Source organism: Carcharodon carcharias, chromosome 12 (genome assembly GCF_017639515.1).
Source record: "Carcharodon carcharias isolate sCarCar2 chromosome 12, sCarCar2.pri, whole genome shotgun sequence".
In the NCBI taxonomy this organism is placed as follows: domain Eukaryota; kingdom Metazoa; phylum Chordata; class Chondrichthyes; order Lamniformes; family Lamnidae; genus Carcharodon; species Carcharodon carcharias.
The window spans coordinates 55,403,443-55,424,306 of NC_054478.1; the positions used below are offsets into that span (position 1 = coordinate 55,403,443).

The 20,864-nt window shown below is 40.6% G+C and overlaps 2 protein-coding genes across 13 annotated transcripts in view; one reads left to right on the forward strand and one right to left on the reverse strand.

Moving 5' to 3' along the window:
- The window catches only part of LOC121284747 (metalloreductase STEAP3-like), a 52,767-nt gene extending 50,498 nt beyond the window's left edge, over nt 1–2,269 (forward strand). For 8 of the 9 annotated variants that reach the window (XM_041200300.1, XM_041200303.1, XM_041200302.1 and 5 more), the window contains one exon: nt 183–2,269. In XM_041200300.1, coding sequence (XP_041056234.1) covers nt 183–479 — 297 coding nt within the window. In that variant the 3' untranslated portion in view covers nt 480–2,269. Of the gene's footprint in view, nt 1–168 lie in introns of all 9 variants that reach the window. The other variant, XM_041200307.1, reaches the window with a different exon arrangement.
- A 5,825-nt stretch (nt 2,270–8,094) lies between these two features.
- Nucleotides 8,095–19,858, reverse strand: c12h2orf76 (chromosome 12 C2orf76 homolog). Of its 4 annotated transcripts, none has more exons than XM_041201790.1 (6): nt 19,798–19,858; nt 16,896–17,059; nt 15,188–15,238; nt 14,185–14,222; nt 9,814–9,895; nt 8,095–8,620 (listed from the first exon to the last, which is right to left on the reverse strand). In XM_041201790.1, the coding sequence occupies exons 2-6, from the start codon at nt 17,026–17,028 to the stop codon at nt 8,544–8,546; spliced, it is 381 nt and encodes a 126-aa protein (XP_041057724.1). In that variant the 5' UTR covers nt 17,029–17,059; nt 19,798–19,858; the 3' UTR covers nt 8,095–8,543. The 4 variants fall into 4 exon arrangements, with proteins under 4 accessions (XP_041057724.1, XP_041057722.1, XP_041057723.1 ...); XM_041201788.1 differs by lacking the exon at nt 19,798–19,858 and adding an exon at nt 19,390–19,781 and having other exon boundaries at nt 8,095–8,332; XM_041201789.1 differs by lacking the exon at nt 19,798–19,858 and adding an exon at nt 19,390–19,780 and having other exon boundaries at nt 8,095–8,294.
- Between the last annotated feature and the right edge of the window lie 1,006 nt (nt 19,859–20,864).

Genomic DNA, 20,864 nt, shown 5'->3' on the forward strand with positions numbered 1-20,864 from the left:
TAAGATACAAAACAGAATACATAAATCTACCAGTATTAGGAATGTATACTAAAAGAATATGGTATAAAAAGTTTGATAGCTGATGTACATTAAACCCTTTACAGATGCATATGAATAAAAATGTAAAACTTAGAAATTGAGACACAATCAATTATGTGAACCTTGAAGTTATTGTTTTTCAGTCCAGGCTTGGATACGCTGCACTGGTGATCAGCACTCTACACACACTAACATTTGGATGGTGTAAAGCCTTCGAATCAGCCCAATACAAATTCTACCTGCCACCTACATTCACAATTGCTCTCATCGTGCCTTGCATAGTCCTTCTGGCCAAAGTGTACCTATTCCTTCCCTTTGTGAATCGCAAACTGACACAGATCAGACGTGGCTGGGAAGTTAATCGCCAAGTGAAGTTCCATGAAGCTGGTGACGTTAGTGACTTTTCAGATTTCAATGTAGAGAACACCAGCATAGTTTGAGTACTACCTTTGCAACTGCCATTTGTGAGAATTTTCAATTTCTACAAATAAATTGAAGCACTAATTCTAATTCTATAGCGCTTTTAAAATTTATAAGAAAGAGATAGGGATGATTGCTGCAGAATAGTTGTCTGCTCTTAAATATACAGAAACAATGATTGTTTACTTTGTGTTTATGCTTTATATAACAAGATAATTGTTAGTATTTTATTCATTATCTGCATGGGTAGCGATATAAAGGCTTTGTCATTTATTGAATAGTTTTGAGATGGATTGATACTGTGGCTGTTTCTTGAGCAAGAAAACAAGAGTTTCATTCCAAATGCTGAAAGAAGAATTTTCAGGATACAAAATAATATAGAAGAAATATACTGATTAGTATCTAGATCAATAAGTAGTTGTGAAGGCTTCTGCTTCTGTTGATATTCAAATGGTGTACCCATAAGACTATAGATCCTAAATCAATAAGAAGTCACATATTGTGATTACACCCATTTAGGAAAACAGTGCTTACTGTAAACTTTTATATGTCTTGCATAGCACTCTCTTCCTCTAAGTATTGCACTTTGTCAAACTAGGAACAGCCCACCTTAGTGTATCCTTAACTGACTATAATGTTTGTAATTAGGTTATGCAGGTATACGGTATACAGAATTAGATAATGTAAAGTTGACAATTACACCACAAGATATTTAATGTTGAGTCTAATGTAAATCATGGCATTGTGTTAATTAGAACAGCTGTACAGTGTTCAATATATTCTAGTGCTGGTACGACCTAAATAATGCCTGGAGCCAACCATCACCAAACATAGGGATGTAAAGAATTCTAAGTATATCTGTTGTTTAAACCACACTTGAGTAGAGAGTTTTGGTTTAGGGCACAATTGGGAAACTGCAATTTACAAAAATGAAGTTATGGTTTAAGTTTCACCCAAACTCATCTGCCTAATCACAAATATAAAACCTTGTGTGAACCAGCACGTATGGTCAGTGCAATCATTTTTTTCTCTTTACATGAAAAGATATTAATTGTATTTGAGTCACAGTAGATTCCTTTTTTAAAATAGTCAAAAATGTATTTATCACAAAAAAGAAACACATGGTGTCTAAGGCTCTTATCTGTGAGTAAATAGATGTTAAAGCCCTGGAAACTACTTCCAAAAACTATACAACCATTAACATGTTTCCTTGGAGTACACTAGTCAGTTTCTTTTTAAATTAATTATTTCTTAACATGTAAACTTCTAAAATGTGCCTGTTTGCCAAAAGAAAAACTCAATTTGAAGAGCCTTCTCAAATAGCTGCAAATAGGCACAATTGGCAGAAGCTTGCCTTCCGCATTATTTCGACTGGAGATATGAACAGCTATGTTGGAGAGGCAGAATACTTTTGAAACCAGCATGGAAGGTCTGAATTTTGATTTACACTTCACAAAAATTCTGAAATCTTTTGCACCGGTTTGGCCAACTTCAGCCAGGTTGCACTGATAAAACCAGCATAGACTAGCAGACAATCTAGGCCCCTATACATTTATTTTGTAAAGTGTCTGAAGTTTGTATTCTGCAAGATTAAATGTAAAGATTTTTGTTTACATTATGTACACTGCAACTTAATACATTTATTACACTTTGTAATTGGATTAAAATGTGTATGCTATGAAAAATTATAAACGTGTATACATGAAATGTTCTATCGGGATACAGATTTGTGGTCTATTGGTTTTTGTACAACATCTGCGTACCTCTTGTGTACATTTAAAAAAATAATTAAACTATATTCACAATTTAATTTCAAAACGTAATCAATGGTCATGGAGTAGAGGGGGGAGTGAGAAACATTAATTCTAGTTTACCTCTTATTCAACAAAGACTTTAGTAATTAAACACAACCATATTATGTATTCCAACTGAAATTGATTTAATTATCATACAGTAGCTGATTAAAGTTGTTTTCCTTCTAGATTGAAATGACATATCTCCGACTTCAAAATGAGAGTTTAATGCCTCTGTTGGCTATTGCCTATACTGTTGATATTTGTTTAAAAAAAAACATTTGATCACTTTAATAATTCAGTATTTAGCTAATATGGATATCTACATAGCAAGGAAGTTACAATTGCATGGTTAAACTGCCTTAACCTGAATTATGTTAATTAGCAAAGGATCGGGTTTTCCTTCAATGTACCACACAAATATACCATATGAAATGAGACGGGGGAGATCCAATACCATGCCAGCAACCTTCCTCTACAAGCATGTAGCAAGGACAATGGCTGGCCACTCCTTGACCTCATTGTATAAATTATAATGGGGAGGAAGACAATTTATTTCACCTCGTGTCTCAGCTACTGCCAACAAGACTAGAGGGTGTGGTAGTCTCAGGAGCAGAGGTGACAAGCACAATGCAAATATTTTAGGTATTGGGCCTAGTAGTATGAACCTCTCTCCAAGTGCCTTACTTGAAGAAGTTCAGTTTAATAAGAACTCCTTTTTAAATTCCCTCCTTAAAAGTGGCTTCTCTTTCATGTGACCTGGAGGAAAAATTCAGATCCAAAAGTATTGTATGTTTGATACTTTTGACAGGAATATTGAATAATAGACAATGAGAGATTTTAAATACAACAATTAAATTGCTGTCAGGTATTTTCACTCAGTTTTCATTTTTTTTTAACTGATTGCTGTGGGAATTCTTGCTTTACACTAACATTCTACAATTCATACTGCAAATAAAGCAACGAATGCTGATATGGGCATCTTGGAGGATTTATTAAAAGTATTTAAAATACATTGTAGATCACTGATTTATTACTAATTCTCAGAAATGAGTGTAGGTGCAAATCCCAGAGCTTTCCATCCCCAACAGATTCACGTCTAAGCTGGTGGAGCATATTTGATAAGTATTCTAGCTCAAGAAATTAAAATTGACTTCCCAGTCATGTTTACACCTATGCATCCAATTACATGATTATTAAATTGTCAGGCCTCTGCTAGTGTGTGTGAAAGTATGAAAAGTGTTGAACAAAACATAGGCTGGAATTTTACATGAAGAGGGTGGCCCTGCCCCACAGCCATAAAGTCAGGCGTGAGCACCTCAGACAGGAAACCGATTTAATTTTACAGCTGGTAGTTGGCTCAGGACGAGATTTCCACCCCTACCTGGGAAGGAAGAGTGATCCATGCTACGACTGCAGCCAGTTCCCAATGACGATCGTCACTGGAGCCGGACAGTGAACGGGGGCCCAGTCGCCAATCGAGTGGTGGGGGAGGAAACAAAGTGGGGGCAGGAAGGACCATTGGGTGGGTCCTCCATTGGGCACAGGATGCCCAAACAGCAAGGTTCCCATCTCAAGGCAGTCAGGGCTTACCTGGCAGTCTTGTAACATTACATGGTCAATCCTCACCCCTGGGAGGTTTTGTCCTTAAGTGGCCCTCAATTGACTATTTAAGGGCTTCAATTGTCTCAAGGGTGGACAGGGCACCTGACGCCTCCTCCGCTGGTAGCAAAATACCAGAGGTGGATAAATGTCAGGCACAACAGCCCCTGCCACCATGTCACCCAATGCCCTCTCTGCCAGCCTGCTTCTAGAGGAAGGGGGGAATTCTAGCCATAGTTTCATTTAGAAACATGAATGCTTATTTAATGAAATTACAGTCTGTACACGCTAGACTATTAAACTTGAGGTTCACACATCATTGTGTTCTGGACAGTTTCAAGCAGGTTTGGACAACATGCAGTATAAACAGTAAGAAAAAATTTGACCGGTTCAAGTAACCCTTTAGGAAAGTAATTTACAAAGCATTCATGGTAAATTTAAAAGATCTGAAGCAGAGATATTTTTTGCACACTGCCTTATAAAGATCTGCCATCCATAAATTTTCAGCTGAAACTGGGTTAAGAACGAGGACCAAGCTACACGCAAGTGGCTGGCCCTCCATTGGAGGTGGAAGAGATAAATTATCTATCTCAAAAATAGAATTACCTGGAAAAACTCAGGTCTGGCAGCATTGGCGGAGAAGAAGAGTTGATGTTTTGAGTCCTCATGACCCTTCAACAGAACTGAGTGAATATTCGGAGAGGAGTGAAATATAAGTTGGTTAAGGTGGGGGTGGGGGGAGAGAAGTGGGGGGTGTGGGATGTGGCTATAGGGACAAGCAAGCAGTGATAGGAGCATATAATCAAAAGATGTCACAGACAGAAGAACAAAGAGGTGTTGAAGGTGGTGATATCTAAACGAATGTGCTAATTAAGAATGGATGGCAGGACACTCAAGGTACAGCTCTATTGGGGGTGGGATGGAAAGGCTAACAGGGCATAAAATATATAGATTGAAAAATAATGGAAATAGGTGGGAAAAGAAAAATCTATATAAATTATTGGAAAAAACAAAAGGAAGGGAAGAAACGGAAAGGGGGTGGGGATGGAGGAGGGACTTCAGATCTAAAGTTGTTGAATTCAATATTCAGTCCGGAAGGCTGTAAAGTGCCTAGTCGGAAGATGAGGTGCTGTTCCTCCAGTTTGCATTGGGCTTCACCGGAACAATGCAGCAAGCCAAGGACAGACATGTAGGCAAGAGAGCAGGGTGGAGTGTTAAAACGGCAAGCGACAGGGACGTTTGGGTCTTTCTTGCGGACAGACCGCAGGTGTTCTGCAAAGCGGTCGACCGGTTTACGTTTGGTCTCTCCAATGTAGAGGAGACTGCATTGGGAGCAACGAATGCAGTAGACTAAGTTGCAAATGAAATGCTGCTTCACTTGAAAGGAGTGTTTGGGCCCTTGGACGGTGAGGAGAGAGGAAGTGAAGGGGCAGGTGTTGCATCTTTTGCGTGGGCATGGGGAGGTGCCATAGGTGGGGGTTGAGGAGTAGGGGGCGATGGAGGAATGGACCAGGGTGTCCCGGAGGGAGCGATCCCTACGGAATGCCACCGGGGGGGTGAAGGGAAGATGTGTTTGGTGGTGGCATCATGCTGGAGTTGGCAGAAATGGCGGAGGATGATCCTTTGAATGCGGAGCCTGGTGTGGTGATAAGTGAGGACAAGGGGGACCCTATCATGTTTCTGGGAGGGAGAAGGCGTGAGGGCGGATGGGCTGGACACGGTTGAAGGCCCTGCCAACGACCGTGGGTGGAAAACCTTGGTTAAGGAAGGAGGACATGTCAGAGGAACTGTTTTTGAAGGTAGCATCATCAGAACAGATGCGACGGAGGCGAAGGAACTGACAGAATGAGATGGCGTCCTTACAGGAAGTGGGGTGTGAGGAGCTGTAGTCGAGGTAGCTGTGGGAGTCAGTAGGCTTGTAATGGATATTGGTGGACAGTCTATCACCAGAAATTCAGACAGAGAGGTCAAGGAAGGGAAGGGAAGTGTCAGAGGTGGACCATGTGAAAATGATGGAGGGGTGGAGATTGGAAGCAAAATTAACAAATTTTTCCAGGTCCCGACGACAGCATAAAGCAGCACCGAAGTAATCATCGACGTAGGGGGCCCTGTCTCTTTATGGGGTATGTGGAACATTCCTTGTTCCAGTCCCACTCCGGCCCCCCCCCCACAACTCTTTCTCTGGTATATCAATGATTACTTCGGTGCTGCTTCATGCTCTTGTCGGGACCTGGAAAAATTTATTAATTTTGCTTCCAATCTCCACCCCTCCATCATTTTCACATGGTCCATCTCTAACACTTCCCTTCCCTTCCTTGACCTCTCTGTCTCAATTTCTGGTGATAGACTGTCCACCAATATCCATTACAAGCCTACCGACTGCCACAGCTACCTCGACTACAACTCCTCACATCCCACTTCCTGTAAGGACTCCATCTCATTCTCTCAGTTCCTTCGCCTCTGTCGCATCTGTTCTGATGATGCTAACTTCAAAAACAGTTCCTCTGACATGTCCTCCTCCTTTCTTAACCGAGGTTTTCCACCCATGGTCGTTGGCAGGGCCCTCAACCATGTCTGGCCCATCTTCCATGCATCCGCCCTCATGCCTTCTCCTCCCTCCCAGAAACATGATAGGGTCCCCCTTTCCTCACTTATCACCCCACCAGCCTCTGCATTCAAAGGATCATCCTCCACCATTTCCACCAACTCCAGCATGATGCCACCACCAAACACATCTTCCCTTCACACCCCTGGCGGCAGTCCGTAGGGATCGCTCCCTCCAGGACACCCTGGTCCATTCCTCCATCACCCCCTACTCCTCAACCCCCACCTATGGCACCTCCCCATGCCCACGCAAAAGATGCAACACCTGCCCCTTCACTTCCTCTTGCCTCACCGTCCAAGGGCCCAAACCCTCCTTTCAAGTGAAGCAGCATTTCACTTGCATTTCCCCTTAGTCTACTGCATTCGTTGCTCCCAATGCGGTCTCCTCTACATTGGAGAGACCAAATGTAAACTGGGCGACCGCTTTGCAAAACACCTGTGGTCTGTCCGCAAGAAAGACCCAAACGTCCCTGTCATTTTAACACTCCACCCTGCTCTCTTGCCCACATGTCTGTCCTTGGCTTGCTGCATTGTTCAAGTGAAGCCCAACGCAAACTGGAGGAACAGCACCTCATCTTCCGACTAGGCACTTTACAGCCTTCCGGACTGAATATTGAATTCAACAACTTAAGATCTTGAACTCCCTCCTCCAACCCCCTTTCCATTTCTTCCCCCTTCCTTTTGTTTTTTTCCAATAATTTATATAGATTTTTCTTTTCCCACCTATTTCCATTATTTTTAAATCTATATCCTTTATGCCCTGTTAGCCTTTCCACCCCACCCCCAATAGAACTGTACCTTGAGTGTCCTGCCATCCATTCTTAATTAGCACATTCGTTTAGATAATATCACCACCTTCAACACCTCTTTGTTCTTCTGTCTGTGACATCTTTTGATTCTCTGCTCCTATCACTGCTTGCTTGTCCCTAAAACCACACCCCCCCCACCACCTTAAACCAGCTCTCACCCCTCTCCTAATATTCACTCAGTTCTGTTGAAGGGTCATGAGGACTCAAAACGTCAACTCTTTTCTTCTCCGCCGATGCTGCCAGAGCTGCTGAGCTTTTCCAGGTAATTCTGTTTTTGTTTTGGATGTCCAGCATCCGCAGTTTTTTGTTTTTAAATTATCTATCTTCCACTTGGTGATGCACCTGATGACAGCCAATGTAAAAAAAAAACTATGTAACTGCAATAAATCAAATTGGATATTTCAACCTGCAACTGACTTCAGAGGGTAGTGTATGGATACTCACTTGCACAATTTTGTGACACTCGGTATAATTCATGACGTAGTAATTCACACCAAGTGCGAACTAAATGCAAAAACCTGGGGTGGGGGAGTACACGAGCATACACACACTGGGCAGGGCCATTGATTCCTTCCTCTCCCCGCCTGCTCACCAACATTTTTTCCATTGTGACTGATGTCTTTGTGTGTAGTGAATAAACTGAAGGTTTTTTTGGCTGTACAGTGTTCTTGAGGATATGAAACATGCTATGTAAATAGAAGTTGTGATTTTCACTCAACTTGTCACAGGAATAGAAAAGAACTAATAAACTTTACACTGCAAGTAACTTTTACTGTTAATCCCAAACATCAAATAAATTAACACAAATTTATATAAGAAACGATAAGTTAATTTATATCCATTTATTTGAAACAATGTTCACAATTTGATATTGATATATAAAAAGTGTAGTTGCTGATTTCAACTATCTACATTTCCATCCAACCTGTTCCTCAATGGAAAGTATGAAGACTACCTGCTCTGAGGCCTCTTTCAAAATTGCTCTGCAGCAAATCCCAAGCAGGCGATTAGGCTTCCAATTTTCTCCCTTTCATTGCAGGGAAAGTACAGAGTTACTGCTCAGCACTTTGTGGCAAAAAGATCATGAAAGAGACTATTAGGCCAGTCAAATTAAAATGTATATCTTTACTGTCAACATTTTAACAGGAAAAAAATACTGAAAGTTCATTTTAGATGAGCTTCTCTGTTATGTCGAACATATTTCCTTTCAACATTCTGCAGAAAGGTACTTGAGCTCATTAAAATTATTTAAGAAACTTAACATATATTACTTTCATCACCAGATTACTACAGGGTTCTTTCTGAACATTTCATAATCTTCTCTCTTAAAACAAGCCATTTCTGTTTCATGGGCTGCAAGATAAAGGAAAAGGCATGAAATTTTCTGTAATGCTATACAAATTTGTGTTTCACTCAAAACTGTAGCTGTTCAGAAAATCCACTTGCATTTCACCTTTAGATATCTGATAAAGATCAATTTGTTCTCTGAATTTTCCAGCAGTGACAATGAACAGCAATCAGAAGTATGAACCGTAGCTGAATTTTTTAATCATCCCTCTGCAGAAATGTTGAGATTAATTGTAGAACAAACTCTGCCCCAACTGAGATCAGACAATTTAGAATGGATTGCAGATTGAGCCCAGATCCTGCATTGTCTATATGACTGAATTCCACAATTATTTATCCACTAAGCCATTAAGAAGAGTTCAGAGTTCTAACTGATTACAATTTAGAGCAAAAAAATTGTAGCCATTTTTTGACTGTTTCTATTTGTATTGCAAATGTGTAAATGCAATTTTAAAGTGTATTGTCAAATTCTTTCATTAATATCAATATTGCATCTTATTTGTAACTTGGATATATAAATTGACTGAAAAATTATGTTGCAGCCCCTGTGAATCTTCAAAGAATCTAATGTATAGATATCTATATATCTTAAATCAGCAGCAAAATTGAGAACTGGAATTTAGAACAAACAACTGACAATCTTAGAATATACAAACAACCTGAAGTTTCATTTGATATGAAATTCTACCTTCTGTACTATAATCCATAAATTCATCTGTTGAGAGAAGTTGAAGTACTCAAATTTAAATTATATTACTGATGTAAAGTGCAACTTAATTGATCTGTTCAATTCTACCCACTTTCTACAGAACTATTTACTTCACATTTACTGTGCATTACCTTGTCAACATCAAGGGAAAATTTTATTTTCAATGTTGTAGTAAATGCTTGCAGTTGAGCTTTATCATAGTTCCAGATGTATATAGGTGCCAGGGTCAGCTTTCAGCTTAGTCAGTTAGAAACAGCATTTTGACATGCTTGTTACATTTAATTGTTTAGTTACTCCAACTTCTGATGTGCAAATGTAAACACTGCTTTCTGTGTTTGTTGCACGTGATTCTAAGATCAAATTAGTTCTTGCTCACCACAAATCAAAGCAAATTTGAATGCTACATTTATAACAATCATATGTTCACATAGACTCTGAATATACAGTTATACAAAATGTGTCAAAAACTAGAGGTTTTTCAATCACTTACCCACACCTGCTTCTTTCAGTGTGTTTGCCTCCTTTAACATAAGTTGATCATCATTATCCAAGCTCACTACAAGATCATTTGTCTGTAAAACAGAAAATGAAATGTACTACCTAGGCACTGGACACAACAAAAGACATTCCAGCCCAGACAACCCTGCAAATCCCTTAATAACATCTGGGAATTTGTCCCAAAATTGGGAGAGCTGATCCGCAGACTAGTCAAACAACGGCCTGACATCACCATGCTCTCAGAATCAAATACTACAGCCAATGTCCCAGACTCCTCAGTCACTATCCCTTGGTACACTTGCAAAACAAACCCACCAAAGGTTGGAGCCACATTAATATAGGGTCAAGAGGGAGGGGCCCTGGCATACCAGGCCCCAAGAAGTCTCAGGAAATCTCCTGTTTGCCACCTACAGCCCTCCCTCAGCTTTTGAAATCAGTGCTTCTCCCATGTTAAAGACCACTTGAACAAAGCACTGAGGGTAGCAAGTTCATAAAATGCATTCTGGATGGCGGACTTAAACGTTCATCATCAAGATTGGTAGTACCTCTACAACTGAGCAAGCTAAGTCCTGACGGGCAGCTACCAAAATGAACCTGCAGCAGATGGAAGGAGAACAAATATGAGGAAAAACTCACTGGATCTTGTCCTCACCAATCTACCTGTCATTGATGCACCTGTCTATGACGGTATTGGTAGAAATAAACAACACAGTTCTTCACACTGAGGACACTCCAGCGTGTTGTGTGGCACTACTAATGTGCAAAATAGAAGACATTCAAATCTATCTAGCAGCTCAAAACTAGGTATCCATATGGCACTTCAGACTATCAGCAGCAGTAGAATTGCATTCCATCATCTGTAACCTCATGGCCCAATATTTCCCTCATTATTATTACTTATGTCAGGGGATTATCCCTAATTCAATGAGGAGTGTAAGAAAGCATGCAAGGAGCAGAACCAGGCATATCTAAACAAAGGTGTCAGCCTGGGCGAAGCTACGAAACACAGTTACATACATACTAAACAGCAGAAGGAGCATGCTATAAACACTGGCATCTACCTGGCAAAGTGGGAAATTGCCCTGGTATGTGCTGGACAAGAAGCAACACAAATCCAACTTGGCCAGTCTATTCTCAATCATCCAAGTAACGGATGGTAACATAGACTCTGCTATCAAGTGGTACTTACTCTCACCAAAAACCTACTCACCAATCCTTAGATTGGATTCCACCAGTATCACTTGGCTACAGACATCATCATAGCCTTGTTCTAAATGTGTGCAAAAGAGCTGAATGCCAGGGTAAATTAAGAGTGACTGCCCTTGACATCAAGGCAATTTTGATCGAGTGTGGCATTCCAGGAGCCCTAGTAAAGTTGAAGTCAATGGGAGAGGGGTGGTGGGTGTGGGCAGGGTTGGGGGAGAGAACTCTCCAATGGCAGGAGTCATACCTAGCACAAAGGAAAATGATTGTGGAAGTTGTAGGTCAAAAGCAAGTTATTTCAATCCATGGACATCGCTACAAGGGTTCCTCAGGACAGTGTCCTAGGCCTAACTATCTCAGCCTCTTCAATGACCTTCCCTCCATTACGAGGTCAGAAGTGAGATGTTTGACGATTGTTGCGGTGTTCAGTCCATTTGCAACTTCTCAGGTAATGAATCAGTCTGTGCCCACATGCAGCTAGTCCTGGCTTAGGCTGTTAAGTGGCAAATAACATTCATGCCACACAAGTTGTAGGCAGTAACCATTTCCAATAAGACAGAATCTAACCATCTGCCCTTGACACTTAACACCAATACAATAGCCAAATCTGCTACCATCAACATCCAAAGGGTCACCAAAGACTATAAACTTAACTGAACCAGCCACATAATTATACCTCTTAGGAAGTCCCTCAAAATTAAGGGTGGCTTGCCTCCACTCTGGTTTGCTGGGTTCTGAAATGGCTGGTAAGTCCAATGTAAGACCTGCAATCTCTACCACACATGGGGCAAGTAATGCTTGAAAGGTTGGGTAGATGGATTATATGGAGGTTTGTGCACTCCCTCCAATGCAGCAACTTCGCCCCTGCAATGTCCCCAACAATGTCTCTTGACGTACTCGGTGACTTCCTGAATGAGCCTTCTCCATTTTGGTCAGTCACAAGCCAGTGTCACCCACAAATCAGCGGGTATGTTTGACCTCTTCAGGCTTTCAGGATGTTGCTAAATTGTTTCTAGTGTCCACCTAGGAGTATCCTGCCACCAAGTTCTGAGTAGAGCTTTGAGAGTCTGATGTCAGGTATACAAATGACAGAGGCTGGGTAATTTGTGGCCATGTGACACACATCCTGATTCCCTATAACCTCCCTACCATCTACAAGGCAGAAGCCAGGATTGTGATGGAATACTCCCACTTGCCTAGGTGAGTGCGTCTCCAAAACCATTCAAGAAACTTGATATTGTCTAGGACAAAACAGCCCACTTGATGGCATTCACCATCTTGGCTCATGTGACTCAGTATCTAACTTTATAATGGTCTTGTGAATTGTCTTGTGACACTTTATTACATTAAAAGCACTTCATAAATAAGTCATTAAACATTTACTCCCTCCACACTAGTGCATAATGGTTGCACTATGTACCATCTATAAGATGCACCACCACAACAACTCACCAAGGCTTCTTCAACAACATCTCCCAAACTCGCAACCTCTACTGCCTAGAAGGATCCCAAGGGTAGCAGGTATATGGGAACACCACCATCTGTAAATTGCTCTTCAAGTAACAGACCATCCTAACTTAAAAATATATCACCATTCCTTCTTTGTCAGAGTTAAAATCCCAAAATTTTACACTGACAGCACCGTGGGAGTGTCAAAAACAGCAGACTATAAATACAATTTTAATTTTCATCTTGATTTCAGTCCTTAATTTTACTTTGAAGTCTTTGTAAGCAAGTTTGTCCTATGTTCTAATTGTCTGAATTGATAATACAATTATTTTCAACAGTGATCAGTTCTTGCTTTGCTTCTATTGATGAAACACTATTGCTATAACTGCAAACTGCTATTTGAGTTCCCATCTTGCTTCTATGACAACTGGATTAATTTTGGGACTGATATTGAACATTAAAACAGATTATTAAAAACTCACTTGCATTCAAGCGCCAGTTTATTATTTCTTAAAATTTTCTGTAGCCATCCATTATCAGAAGTGAAAAACAAACATTTCTTTAAACAAAAACGTTAAAAGTGAAATGCTGAATAAAAATGAAAAACAGAAACTACATGACAAAAATTGGGAACAAAAGGTTAAAATTAGGATTAAATTTCTTATGAAATCTACAATTTAAATTAGAAATGGATTGACAGGGCCAAAACAAAATTAATTCCAGAACTAAAATGCAACTTGATCATTTGCAGCAGGGAAGATGCATGACCAAAGGCTAATTCGCAAATGATCTTATTGATCAGATCTCAACATGCAGAATGGATGCGTAAATGGCAAATGAATTTTAATACAGAGAAGTGTGAAGTGATGTATTTTGCTACGAGGAAGAAGGAATCCACGTAATACTTGGATGAAATAAATGAAACGAAAGTTCCAGAGAATTATAAAGGAGATGTGCGGGGCAAATTTTTTACACAGAGGGTAGTGAGTGTCTGGAATTCACTGCCAGAGGAGGTGGTGGAAGCAGGTACGATAGTGGTGTTTAAGAGGCAGCTTGACAAATACATGAATAGGATGGGAATAGAGGCATACGGACCCCGGAAGTGCAAAATGTTTTAGTTGACAGGCAATATGATCGGCGCAGGCTTGGAGGGCCAAAGGGCCTGTTCCTGTGCTGTACTTTACTTTGTTCTTTGACTATAGGCTGTTCTCTCATTAGAGAGAGACAACTGGTGGTGAGCTTAAACCGAGGGTCACCACATCTTAGGCGAGGCGTAAGGTTGAGAAGGCTTCATGGATGACCTCGGCCAGTATGGAAACTGAGCCCATGCTGTTAGCGTCACTCTGTATTCAAACCAGCTGTCCAGCTAACTAAGCTAAATAACACTTTGAATGGCATAGAGAAGAAAAGGGATCTAGGGTGCACATTCATAAACCATTAAAAGAAGCAACACAAGCTAAAAAGGTCATAAAAGTGTAGCATTTTAACAGTCAACCAAAAGTTGCATTAGGGTAAGTTTGCAAAGCCATCAACTGCCATGAATAAAGCAAGGAAGATGTATATAGTGCATTTGATTTAGCAAGATTGTGATACATCATGGTGTACTAAAAGCTACTTTTTTTCTAAGTGCTTCATAAGCTACAACTAGTTTTAGAAAAATCATGGTGAAAGAACAAAGCCAAAAAAAACGCTCTTCTGCATTTAACCATACCTTTGCTCCGTGTGCTTGATGAATAATCTTTAATGCATCTGAAGGAATAATATAAAATTAAAAGTTAAATTGTTCATCGACAAAAAAATTTGGCCTTTATGTTTGCATGCCTGTTTTTTTCGATGTGTACAACACTGTGGTATTTCTGATTTTATTCTATTTTCACCATCCACAGTGATCGAGCCAGACTTAGGGCTATAATATTTTTTTAGGCACAAAAATAATCTGTTTCCTCCCAAGCTATAGAGGGAGAAAAAAGTTGGAACTCCAGGCTGATAGGGAATATCAGGCTGGATTACAAAGTGACATACAAAATCACATTCAGAGATATTAAGAGACAGAAAGACACACACAATCAAGCAGTTCATACAAGATTTTTTAAAGAAAACTTCCACTGAGGTATGCTCAATTTTGAGCAATTTGGAGATAGCAGCCCTACCTTTCGGAATTCATAATTGTTTAAGCTCCTCCTAAAACAGGAAACTAAAACACCAGAAGCAGTGATGCAGCTTAGCCTCACTAGCTCTTCCCAAACACATGAAAAACAATTAAAACCAGAAAGAAGGTTTTCAGCTGCAGGGTGATAGTGGGGAGGCTGGCTCAAACAGCACACACTGTTCATCATTAACAAGTGGATAGGGAAAACATAGCTGTCAGTCAAGAGTAACAGCAGGGAGATTTATTAGAATATCCCACACAATGCAGGGCCAGGTGGGAATGAAAGTGTGACTTTAGGCTACAGAAAATAGTGGAAAGGCTGACTAATATACAGTAGTGCATGCCAATTGAGCTCATGGTCAGGGATATGCAACAGTCAGCTGGTGGATGATAGTTGAGAGGCTTGTTGCCACATTCCATGGAATTTCAGAATCAGTGAAACAGTTGTTAAAATCTACAATGCTGAATCAAGTACCTTACATCAATGTGACAGACTATAAAGGCTGACTATGTAATGATTAAAATGACAACTATATAAAGCTATTTCAATTCAAATGCAACATACCATAGGTGTGTTTCTTAAATGGTGGTGGAAGTCCAGGTTTTGACAATATGTCTGCACAAAGCAAAAACATAACATTTTTAAATAGCATTGATGCAGGCTGCCAAAAAAAAGATAGTCACCATTTTTGGGTGTGCAGTGGCAGTTACTCAAAGATGACATAAAAATGCCTTAACGTCACTTGAACAGGGAAGTCATAGTCATAACAGCACAGCAGGAGGCCCATCGAGTTTATGCTATCTCTTTACGTAATCCAGTCAGTCCTATTTTCCTGCTCTATCCCCATATATCTGCAAGTTTATTTCCCTCAAGCACCTATCTAATTTCCTTTTGAAATCATTGATCATCTCCACTTCTACCACCCTTGTAAGCAACGAGTACCAGGTCATTACCACTCACTGGGTAAAAAAGCTCCTCCTCACATTTTACCCACCCATATCCCTTGCCCAAAACCTTAAATCTGTGTCCTATAGTTCTTGTATCATCAGCTGATGCAAAGTTTCTTTTTGTCTACCTTATCTAAACCTGTCGTAGAGTAGTACAAATCTATTAAATCTCCTTCACTCCAAGGAGAAAAATCTCAGCTTCGCCAACCTTTCCTTGTAGCTAAATTCTCTCAGCTCCGGAACCATTCTGATAAATCTCCTCTGCACCCTCTCAAAGACTTTCACATACTTCATAAAATGTGGTGACAAGAACTGGATGCAATACTCTGGTTATGGCCTAACTAGAGCTTTCTAAAGGTTTAGCATAACTTCCATGCTTTTATACTCAATTCCTCTATTTATGAAGTCCAAGGTCCCATTTGCTTTGTTAACTGCTCGTTCAATAAATCCTGCCATTTTCAAAAATCTGTGCACAAAAACCCCCGGATCCCTCCATCCCTGCACGTTCCTCAAACTGTGTCATTAAGTATATATTGCCTCTCCCTATCAATGTTGTCAAAATTCATCACCACACATTTCTCTGTATTAAATCTCATCTGCCACTTGTCTGCCCATTCAGTTAGCCTACGTCCTTTTACAACTGATTGGTATCGTATTTACGGTTTGTCACACCACACTTCCAAGTTTGGTATCCTCTGCAAATCTTGATTTTTTACTCTATTCCAATATCTGAATCATTTATAGACAGACTTGCATTTTACACCACCTTTCACAACCTCAGGACATTTCAAAACAATTTACAATTAGTGAAATACTTTGCAGTGGAATCACTGCCGCAAGATAAGGAAATGCAGTTGCCAACTTGTACACAGAAAGATCCCACAAACATCAATGAGATAGTGACTAGATAATGTTTTACTGATGTTGGTTGAGGTATACACATTGGCCTGGACATCAGTGAGAACTCCTTGCTCTTTCTGGAAAGAGTGCTGTGAAATCTTCTACATCCATCTGAGAAGACAGACAGGGTTTCTACTTAAGGTCGAAAACGGAAGAGCACCAATTTCCCAATCCTTTTTGTAATTTAATCTCTCCTGCCCTCCACCTATTATAGACTTTTGTTCTTTTTCCTATCCTCCTCTCTTCATCACATTCCTATCGTTTCCCAGTTCTGATGAAGTGTCAGAGCCTGAAATATTAACTGTTTCTCCACAGATGCTGCCTGACCTGTTGCGTACTTCCAGCATTTCCTGTTCTTATTAAACAAAATAACTAAACAGATTTGTAGATACAGAACAAACAGTATCTCTTGGAGGTTATCTCACCATTCTGGAGAAAGTTAAGGAATTCCTTTACAGACTGATTTACATTAACATCATGGTAGACCACAGGTTTGAAATTGCGATGTTCAAAGGATCGAACCAGACGAACTGTGACAGTTACTTTTTCAGACGACATGTGTTGTACCAGGAATTTTAATATGTTGACCCTATAAATTGAAACAGAATCATGAAATTAACCACTGATGACAGAATCCTGTGTACAGATCAAATTCAACATTTGAATAGCAGACAGCATTGTGATTACAATTTTAGATTCAAAAATTTTAAAATCTTTTCCTGCAATTTGTACAATTAAAACATGTTAGTGTTGAAAATGGCATAAGAATTGCCTAAATAGGTGGTCCTCAAAACAGGTTCAGTAGTCAAACTGAATCCTGGGAATTGGCTACTGTTACTTTAACTATGAAATTTTAGACAAACAATTGTTAGGAACAGGAAACAAGCTACTACCAAGACCCCAGGCCCAGAAACAGCTCATCATTGGTACATAAAAATACCCTGCATCATCTTGACCTGTGTGAGACACTGTGAGTAGACCAAAGAAGTTAGGGAATAAACAAGTGACATAGTTGCTGCTACTTCATTGGCATGGCTGTATGCAGTGACTTACAGTAAAAATGGCTTAACTCTTCCAATTTACGCCGCTCAGATCAATCACTGAAACTGGAGAGATTTCTTTGTAAATTAATGGTATACAAAATGGTGTTTTTTATATTAAAGTTCTCAGTATAGTTCTAGTAGCAGTCTTTTTGAACAAGGTCCAGTAGTACTTTAGCTATTTTGTATCAGAGGGTGGCTCTGTAAACTCAAAGTGAATCTCTGAAAGAGGCTCAGAGAGGTTACAGAAATTAAGATGTTATAGTTGTGCCATCCAGACACAGGTGTGGGATTAAGGAAGTTGAGAGTTAAGTCTCCTCATCCTGATATAGCTACCAACATTAGAATGTGAATTTACCCAGATACAGAGATCTAGGAGGAATGAATATTAAATTGTAATGAAGTGGCACAGCAAAGTATGAATACCTAATGAAAATTTAAGTTTTGTTTCTAAGGTTTTAATTTGTGATTCCTCTTTTGCTGTTCTTCATAAATAAACAGACTGAATTAGCATAGATTGAGGTTTGGTTAATAGACAGAAAACAACAGTGTAGGGCTGAAGCAGTCCATGTCCAAATGCAACAAGACCTGCACAATATCCAGGCTTGGGCTGACAAGTGGCAAGTAACATTCACGCCACACAAGTGCCTGGCAATGACCATCTCCAACAAGAAAGAATCTAACCATCACTCCTTGACATTCAGTGGCATTACCATCACAGAATCCCTCACTATCAACATCCTGGGCATTACCATTGACCAGAAACTGAACTGGAATAGCCATATAAATACTGTAGCTACAACAGCAGGTCAGAGGCTAGGGATCCAGCAATGAGTAACTTACCTCCTGACTTCCCAAAGCCTGTCTACCATCTACAAGGCACAAGTCAGGAGTATGATGGAATACCCTCCACTTGCCTGGATAAGTGCAGCTCCAGCAACACTCAAGAAGCTTGACATCATCCAAGACAAAGTAGCCTGCTTCATTGGCACCCCATCCACCACCGACAAACAGTGGCAGCAGTGTGTACCATCTACAAGATTCTGTGCAGAAACTCACCAAGGCTCCTCAGGCAGCATCTTCCAAACTCACTACCACTACCATCTAAAAGGACAAGGGCAGCAGATACATGGGAATACCAACAGCTGGATGTTTCCCTCCAAGCCATTCAGCACCATGACTTGGAAATATATTGCCACTCCTTCACTGTCACTGGGCCACATCTGGAGAAATGGGTGCACTTTTGGTCTCTTTATACAAGGAAGGACATACTTTTTCCAAAAGGAATGCAACAGAGGTTCACCAGATTGAGAGGGATTGTGCTGTAAGGAGACTGAGTAGACAATCCCTACACTATCTGGAGTTTCAAAGAATGAAAGGTGATCCAACTAAAAAAAACATTTTAATTGACTTGACAGGGTAGATGCTGAGAAAAGGTTGCCCTCGGCTTGAGAATCTACAACACAATCACAGTCACAGAATAAGAATAATGGGGCCAGTTATTAGGACTGAAATGATGAGAAAATTCTTCACTCAAAGGGTTGCAAATCTTTGAATTTAGAGAGCTGTGAATGCTCAGTCATTAAGTACAGGGATAGGTAGATTTGGGGGTACTAAAGGAATTAAGGGATAGATGGATGGTGAGGGAAGGTGGAGTAGAGATATATTAGCCATGACCATGCTGACTGACAGAGCAAGCTAGAAGGGCCAATCGGTATACTTCAGCTCGTTTTTCTTATAAATTAACAGATCCAGCAACAGTTTGGTCACAACTTATTCAATTTTTGACATCCCACACATTGATGGAACCGAAAGCATACAGTCCATTTATCTGAATTTGCCCATCACATTACTGAAATAAATCAAATCAGAAGCCCACTTTCTTCCTCCAGCAGTCTCTATCCTCCCCTGAAGATGCTGGGATACAGTTTCAGTCGCCACCTCCCCATCGCCATTTATTTCATTTCCCAAGTCCCGCTGCTGGGTTATCATCTTAGATGGTTCTCCAGAACGTCTGCTGCCCCACAAACAAGATCAAGACCTCAGCATGGAGGAAACACTTCGCGCCCACCAAAACCTAGAGTCCTGCTCATTCCCCTTATTCGATTTGGGTTCAAGGAAGAAGCTGCAGCCCAGAGCCAGTCAGCCCCTGGGGAGAGGGAGGGAGCAGTAAGATAACATGGGGTCCATCTTAAGTCACACACTCCTGGGCCTAAGGCTGCTACATTCTCCCAACTCTGTGCCCACATTCAAGCCCAGCCCACACAGCCGCCATCACAACCATTACCTTCACCAACAACAACCGGTAGAAAAAAATTGACTTCACGCCTGCGCACTCGTGTCCGATTTCAAATCCCGCGAGATTTTCCATCAGCGCACCCCCCCCCCCCCCCCCCCCGGCCCCACCCCGTATAGCTCTTCTTCTACCGCACTCCATCCAATGGCCGCGCAGTTGTCAGTTTACTGCAATAAAGGAGGGATACTTGCATGCCATTTTTAACTCTTTTAAAACAGTAAGGAAACACTGGATTGCTTCAGTTTTCTCAAATAAACAAAACTCACACAAAGTTACCTCTTTTTATAAGCCACGAGTAAAAAAAAACTTAGTCAAAAACTAAAGAGATGTATAACTTAAGTAATAACACTATTTCCACATTCCACCAAACATTCAAGTACTTGCATTTCCCACAGGCACGAAGGCCTCAAGTGTACTGGTGGACTCTGCATATTCCTTCTCCAAGGCTACCTGGACATGTAGAAAACCATAGAATAGAGGTAGGCAAATAGATTGACTCCTCTCATGGATCGTGTCCAACCTGGACCTGTGAATGGTCACTTTAGCCAGGCCCATGCAGCCAGGAGGAAGCACTGCAACTTGCCCACAAACCCTCCACACGGGATGTCCAAAGATCAGCAGCAAGAGACAGAAGTATAGACAGAAGTTGAGGAGCAACCTCTTCAAATAATAGAATTCAGCTGCAACCTCTCAAGCTTTGTGTGGATGTAATGCACAGACATATGCAGGCTGCAAGAGTTACAGGCAGACTGGGAGGTGGTGAAGCAACTTAAAAATAAATTTGATGGAACTGCTCAGCAACACTTCATCATACATGTCGGATGGAAGAAAAGGGTCAGATAGTAGAGAGGCTATACAGGAAATCTTTCCATATAGAATGAAATGGCACAGCTTAAGGTGTGTGGTGCAGGCTCTGAGGGAGGTTAAATATTGGTATGCCTTTCCTGTTAACAAATAAGGAGACATGAGGTCACCCAGTGTCATCATTACAAATACAAGAAAGCTGTCAAAATGATCTATTTTTAGAAAGGCACAACTAATAGAATATAAAACAAAGT

Bases quoted from the DNA above. Each gene is read 5' to 3' on its own strand.
- c12h2orf76 (XM_041201787.1), bottom strand. From the start codon at position 19,502: ATGATAACCCAGCAGCGGGACTTGGGAAATGAAATAAATGGCGATGGG. The intron at 9,896-14,184 runs GTATGGTTAAAT...TCTGTTTTACAG, and splicing joins ATCAAGCACACGGAGCAAAG to ACAAATGATCTTGTAGTGAG. The intron at 8,621-9,813 runs GTAAGTGATTGA...TTTATCTTGCAG, and splicing joins ACTGAAAGAAGCAGGTGTGG to CCCATGAAACAGAAATGGCT.